The sequence below is a fragment of the Arachis ipaensis genome, chromosome B05, assembly GCF_000816755.2.
Source record: "Arachis ipaensis cultivar K30076 chromosome B05, Araip1.1, whole genome shotgun sequence".
In the NCBI taxonomy this organism is placed as follows: Eukaryota; Viridiplantae; Streptophyta; class Magnoliopsida; order Fabales; family Fabaceae; genus Arachis; species Arachis ipaensis.
The window spans coordinates 144,486,530-144,494,282 of NC_029789.2; the positions used below are offsets into that span (position 1 = coordinate 144,486,530).

At 31.3% G+C, this 7,753-nt stretch overlaps 1 protein-coding gene across 1 annotated transcript; it reads right to left on the minus strand.

Annotated features, from left to right (window-relative positions):
- LOC107644663 (kunitz-type trypsin inhibitor-like 2 protein) lies at nt 6,681-7,614 on the minus strand. The gene has a single exon (XM_016348574.2). The coding sequence runs from the start codon at nt 7,536-7,538 to the stop codon at nt 6,909-6,911; it is 630 nt and encodes a 209-aa protein (XP_016204060.1). The 5' UTR covers nt 7,539-7,614; the 3' UTR covers nt 6,681-6,908.

A 7,753-nucleotide genomic window follows, 5' to 3' on the forward strand; every position in this document is an offset into this window, starting at 1 on the left:
ATGGTTGGGAGTGTTGAAGTTACGTTATGTTGAAGTTTAGGCAGTTGAAGCTCTAGATTTGGTATGAGTTCAGTGTGCAAATGATATATCCGTCGTTCTAATACCAGCCTGCCTTGTAATCTTTCTGCATCGAGCCTATCTTGTATCTTCCGTTTTGCGCCAGACTTTTCTTGGGTATATTAGTATGAGAAAATGACAAAGTCTTTTATTGTGTTTTGGTTTCAAGGAACGATTAGATGGCTTTCTTTAAAGAGATATTTGTCCCCACACTTAATTGCTATAGGGTTGATGGCAATACTCGCCCAGGATACAATGAAACCTAAGAATTTCTTAATTAGCAACAGTAAGAAATTCTCAACTCTTTTGAATAAAGAAAATATCTTAATAGTTGAGTAAATTGTACACTCAGTACTTACATTTTTGAAATAGTGGACAAGAACTTATTTATATATATTGCACGTAGCAATTATGATTAGTTACGTACTCAAATGGTTGTGTCTTTTCTATTACCAATAGATACAATGTTTTGAACATACACAATTCTGAAAGAGTTGTATCCCTTTAGCCAATAGACACAATATTTTGAACATACACAATCCTTAAAAGGTTGTGTCCTTTCAACCAAATGGTACTAAACGATTAGTAATCGTTCATTCATATTAATAATAATATTAATAATAATATCAATAATGTTAATAATATTAATTTAATCAAATTTGTAAATATCCTTCAATCCCCCACTATTTACAAAATTTAAATGACATACAAGTATATGCATAAAGAATATGTCACTAAGATTAAACATTCTTTTAGTGTAAATTTTAAAGTTCTAACGAAGTAATAGGTGTCTAGTCGATTAAACCTATACTCCATATGCTAGTACTAAAAATCACACATATTACTTATACCCTCCAAGTTCAAGAGTTTATAATTTTAAGCACTTATATGGCCTTGTGCTCATCCTGATTTCATGAATATTTACGAGAATAAAACCTCTAAAATTCTTGATTAGAGCGCCACCACTCTTATATTCATATAGGTATAATCTTTTGATAAATAATATTATCATTTCGTTAAGAGTTTTAACCCACCCTCCTAATTTATTGTAAATAGCAGTAAATCCTATACCTTAGTGCTCCAATTGCTAAATAACTTGTTATTACCCATTAAACCTTGAAACTAGTGGTCTACTAGAATAAGGTTGGGTTTTAATCATTTAGCAATAATAGATTTTAATTCCATTTTAGCATTAGTCTCTTTGATTTTATCCCTTGACAAACCTTTAGTCAAATGGTCTGCTAAATTTTTTTGAGATCTTACATAAGTGATGGTAGTTACACCATCATCTATTAGTTGCCTCACAAACTCATGTGTCAAACTTATATGTCTAGACTTTTCATTATAAACCTTATTATATGTTCGAGACATGGTTGATTCTCTATCACAGAAGATTGAAATGGCTGTCATCTGCTGTGGCCACAGCTTTATATCATACAACAAATTTCTTAACCATTTCGCTTCTTTATCTGCGGCGGCTGATAAAGCTACAAACTCAGCCTCCATAGTAGAATGTATAATACATGTTTGTTTCTTTGAGACCCAACTTATTGCTCCACCACCTATGGTGAAAATCTATCCTGAAGTAGATTTGTTATCACTAAGATTTGTAATCCAACTTGCGTTAGAATATCCTTCTAAAATTGTGGAATAATCACTATAATGTAATCCTAAGTTTATGGTTTTCTTGAGATAACCAAGAACTCTTGTTATAGATTTCCAATTTTGATTGCTAGGCTTTCCTGTAAACCTTGATAATTTACACACTGCAAATGCTATATCAGGTCTAATTCAATGCATTGTATATATTAAACTTCCTATAGCACTAGCATATTCTAATTGTGCTATAGGTATTCCCATATTTCCTTCTAATTTAAGATTAGGATCATAGGTCGTATTGGATTCTTTAATTGTGAGATGATCAAACTTTTTCAATACCTTTTTGATATAATGAGATTGACTTAAAATAAAGCCAACTTCATTCTTATGCACCTTTATGCCTAATATTGTATTAACTTCATTCAAATCCTTCATCTTGAATTTAGAAGTTAGATACTCCTTTGTTATACGAATTCCTTCTAAATTTGTTCCGATGATTAACATATCATCAACATATAAACAAATGATTACTCCATAATCGTTAGTAAATTTTGAGTAAATACATTTATCTGCACTATTGTGTGAGAAGCCATTTGATAACACCACTGAATCAAACTTCTCATGCCATTGTTTAGGCGCTTGTTTTAGCCCATACAAAAACTTAATTAATTTGTAAACTTTCTTTTCATTTCCGGGTAGCACATAGCCTTCTGGTTATTCCATATAAATTTCTTCATTAAGATCTCCATTTAGAAAAGCTGTTTTAATATTCATTTGATGTATATGAAGCTTGTGAATGGATGCTAATGCTATAAGAGTCCTAATAGAAGTCATTCTTGCCACAGGTGCGTAGGTATCAAAATAGTCTAGACCTTCTTATTGTCTAAATCCTTTGGCCACTAACCTTGCTTTAAAGGTTTGTAATGAACCATCAATATTATACTTTCTTCTAAATACCCACTTACATCCTATAGGCTTTGATCCTGGAGGCAAATCAACCAAGACCCAATTATTATTTGATAATATTGAGTCTATTTCATCATTTATTGCTTCTTTCCAAAAAGCAGAATCCCTTGAAGCCATAGCCTCTTTGAATGTTTGAGGATCACCCTCTATGTTCATCACAATAGGAATCTTGTTTGTCACAGAATCCCTAGTTCCTTCTACCAAAAAAGTGATAGCCTGAGAAGAAATAAAATCTGGACCCAAGTCCTTTTCTTTTCTCACTCTTAAGCTCTTCCTTAGTTCAATCAACTCTTTTTCACTTAGACGTTTATTATTTTGATTATTTATTTCTTGTGAAATATTAGTATCATTTTGGGGATATTCTAAATTAAAAGTTGAATCATTGATAAATTTATTTTCAATAAATTCTACCTCTCTTGATTCAACAACTACATTAGACACTAAGTCTAATATTCTATATGCTTTAGAATTTTGAGCATATCCTATAAAAGTGCCTTTTATGGCTCTTGGCACCAATTTGGTTCTCTTTTGATTAGAAACTCGATAAAAGGATAAACACCCCCAAACTTTAAGATAATTCAAATTAGGTTTTCTTCCTTTCCAAATTTCATAAGGATCGGAGAAACCTTTCTATGTCTTGATGGTATCTTATTATTATGAATATGACATGATGTCAATAATGTTTCACCCCATAAATTGTAAGGTAATTTTACATTTAATAACATTGAATTAACCATATCCACTAAGGTATAATTTTTTCTTTCCGCCAAATTATTTTGTTGCGGAGTATATGGAGCAGAAGATTCATGCATAATACCATGTAATTCACAAAAGTGATCAAATTCATTAGAAAAATATTCTCCATCTCGATCACTACGAATAACTTTTATTTTCTTATCGTGCATATTTTCTACTTCCATTTTATATTTTTTAAACATTTCAAAAGTTTCATCTTTATTTCTAAGCAAATACACATAAGTAAATCTAGAACAATTATCAATGAAATTAAAGTTATAAAATATCTTTTTTCTCCTCTAGTAATATTGCCATTTAATTCACAAATATCACTCTGAATCAATTCTAATAAATGTGTATTTCTTTTAACTTTGGAAAAAGGTTTCTTAGTAATTTTGGATTGTATGCAAATATCACATTTTTTATTAAAATAATCGTTGTTACTAACATCAATATAGTTATTTTTATGCATATATTCAATTGATTTGTAATTTAAGTGTGCTAATCAGCCTAATCTACTATGTCATAAATCACAAGAATCAACAACATACAAGAAAATATTCACTTTATTAATAGTAAGTTTAAACATGCCATCAGTACAATATTCTTTTCCTATGAATACATCATTCTTAAGCAAGATCACTTTATCGGATTCCATTACAACTTTGAATCATTTCTTACACAAGAGACTAACAGAAACTAAATTTTTTCTCAAATCTAGAACATGAAGTACATTTATTAAACTTAATTTCTTTCCAGATGTGAAATTCAATTCCACAGTTTCTTGACCACAAACTTTGGCTGAGTTATCATTGCTCATCAAGACTTCTCTATTGTTCACTTCTTCATATGTTTTGAATTGGTTGCTATCATTGCAAACGTGAACAATAGCCCCAGAATCTAACCACCACTCAAGTGATTTTCTTTGTGTTGCTATGTTGACTTCTGTAACCATGACAATATGCATGTTTTGTACTTTTTCTGCAACCATAGCAATTAGATCATTCTCTTCCACTAAGTTGGTCTTTGGTGCTTCCTTTTTCAGAAGTCTACATTCTTTGATATAGTGTCCTTTCTTGTGACAATGATAACACTCTCTTTGTCTTTTCTTATCTTGCTTTGAATCTTTAGATAACTTTTTTGTCTTCTTATTGGTATTATTTTCACCATTATGATTCACTTTAGAACTTTGAGAAATATACACAACATCACGTTTTTGAGTTTCCTCCTCTATACGTATATGCCTTGGTAATTTCTCAATTGTGGATTCCTCACCAAGATGTAAAAGTTTCTTCCTATAACCATTCCAAGATGAAGACAATTTTGAAATAATTGCTCCAACTTGTAATGATTCAGGGATCACCATTTGTAGATCACGAAGTCTACTTACAAGGATTTACAATTCATGAATTTGATCCATGACAGACATAGTATCATTCATAATAAATTCAAAATATTTCATCATAATAAACTTATATGTTCCTTGTCGTTCAGTATTGTACTTTTCTTCGAAAGATTTTCAAATCTCCAATAGTGATTGAATTGACATATAAAGATCATAGAGTCGGATAAAGTATTAATTAAGAATATGATCTCGACATGCAAAAGTATCTTCATCACGTTTCTTCTCCAATTGAACAATCTTTTCTTTCTTCTCTTCCAGTGTGGAATTTTCAGCGGCATCGGCAATTGGTGTAGTCTTTGGGTCAATCACATATGCAAGATTGAGAACCGAAAGAAGGAACATCATCTTGTCCTTCCAATGGTTGAAGTTTGTTCCATCAAAGCGATCTAACTTGACAAACTCTTTATTCATGACCTTGAATGTGGTGTTTTGATCTTCTGTCATCTTCAAGTATTATCTCTCTAAAAATGTTGGGTATATAAAGATGGTAAGATGACAAAATCTATATTGTGTTATGGTATCGTTTTTTTTAGAGAGATATTTATCCTTATACTTAGTTGCTATACGGTTGATAACAATACTTTTTTAGGATACAATGAAACCAATAAATTTTTTAATTAGTAATAATAAGAAATTCTCAACTCTCTTCAACTTAAAAAAAAGGAAAAAATAAGGCTTGATAAACAATTTTGTCTTGCCTTTTTTATTTTGAGTATAAGGGATATTTATATATATGTTGCATGAATAACTAGAAGTCACGTACCATGTTGAATGATTGTGACCCTTTGTTGTTTTGTGAATAATCATAATCCTTTTGTTGTTACATGAATAGACACAAAGTATCATTTCACATACAAACCATCACATACATACACATATCACCGATTAATCAATTAACTAACTCAAAACCGGTTAAGAATTTTAACTGTTCACTTAAATATTAAAGTGTTAATAATATAGTATTTTGAAATAATAAATATCTAATGTAATGAGCATAAATTTATCTTCATAAGTGTCTTTAATTGGAGGCCCACATCTGTAATAATGGCTGCAATTACTAGCAGTTGGTGCAGTAATAACATGCATGCATGCCCACATAATGTCTATATGGGTGGAGACAAACTAGTGTCGGCACTATTCCCAGCCAGATGCATGCATGCATGAACCCATATATATCAAGTTTGCAAACTAGATTTCCAATTCAAATTATTCATAGCCATGAGAGTGTCTCATCATATGACACTTTGTAGTTCACCATTTAGAATGTATATTATTCACCTTTTTCCGTTGTTGTTATTATTATTATTATTGTCTAATCCCTTAAGCTGATTTGTGTCAGTCTACGGATTATACTAATTTTTTTGGCGTATTTACTGACTCAATTTTTAGATTTTGACCGTTTGTAACAGTCCAACCAGTTATACGGACTGGATCATTTTTAAAAAATTGAAAAAAAAGCCTGTTTTTGGGAAAAAACTGAACAATGGGAATTTTTTTTTTGAAAAAGTCTAGGGATAAGTAATTTTTATGTTTTGTGGTTAGCAATTAACCATAAAAAAAAAGTGATTGATCTCCCATCATTATTGGATGAAATCTTACACCATTAAAAATGCTATTGATGATTAAAAAATACAAAAATTACTAACCCATAGCACTCTTTTTAGACCTTGTGAACTTTTTTTGCATTCCACTCTGTAAGACCTTTTATTGAGCTGGGTTTTTTTTGTTTTTTTGTTCTTAGCAACGTATTAATTAAGACAAAAGAAAAGCTTATTACCAAACGAAAAATATTTGGTAACCAAAGAAAATCAGCCAAAAACAACCATAACTTACTTTATTTAGCATTCATTAATTGTTGTGACATTTAATTAATAATAAATAAGACAAGTTCTGGCTGTTTTTTTTTGTCTACCTAACATTATCCCAACAAACTAATCATTCATCAATTAAAGTGATGAAACATCAACACATACATGACAATTAGAAGAGAGCAATTGTCACACTTATTGTAACAGTTGCAAGATGTCACAAATCACAAGATACAAGACAATTAACCCTAGCTACTAGTAGATCACATTTATTATTATTATATTATTCTTCAACATCAACATACACTACCACTAGCAGCATATGGTGGTCATTTGATTCATGCAACAATAGAGTAGTGTTCGTCAACAACACCAGCATCTTCAAACACAAGTTCATAAGCATCTTTATTCGTGAGAATCAAACGCCTTCCATGCTTATCATCGTACCTCCCAATATCATAACACAAACCAGGTGGTGCAGTTATACTGGGACAAAAAATAAGCTTGTAACTGAATGTTCCAACTTTCTCAATCTTAAAACTACCATCAATGATTATCTTCCCAGGATGATTTTCAGCACCACCAATAGCTACATATGGTGCTGGCAAATCATCAATAACCACCCATTTTGAAGATTCAGCGCAACCGGGTTTGTACTCAAAAGAAATTTCAAGTGGGGTTCCGGTGAAGATTATGCCGGGGCCTATGTCTTGCTTAATAGCAAACTTCACAGGAAGACCCTTTATAACCTCCGAATAATCTTGCAGGACGGTAACCGGACAGATTTGGTTACCAGTCCTGCCGAATTTGACTCCACCTCCAGCGGCGCCAAAAATATTTGGCATAATGTAGAATCTTCCGCCAGGAAAAATTGCGTTGCCGCTCGTGTCCACCACTTGTTCTGCTGCCATGATTAATGGCAGCAGAGTGGTGCTCAACGCAAAGAGGGCAAGCAACGCAAGCTTCATGGGATTTTTTTTTTTTAATTTCTTGAGCTATTAATTGAAAATATTGATGTGTTTGTGTGTGTTTGTGCTTTACGATTCAACTTCTATTTATAGTGGGAGTCTGTATACCTTTGTTTATTTACGAGAAATTTTAGAAGATTATCAAAATTTATTATTTTTAATAATTAATTAATTAGTTATTAATATTTAAAAATATAGATTGATATATGTTATTA

Bases quoted from the DNA above. Each gene is read 5' to 3' on its own strand.
- LOC107644663 (XM_016348574.2), bottom strand. From the start codon at position 7,538: ATGAAGCTTGCGTTGCTTGCCCTCTTTGCGTTGAGCACCACTCTGCTG.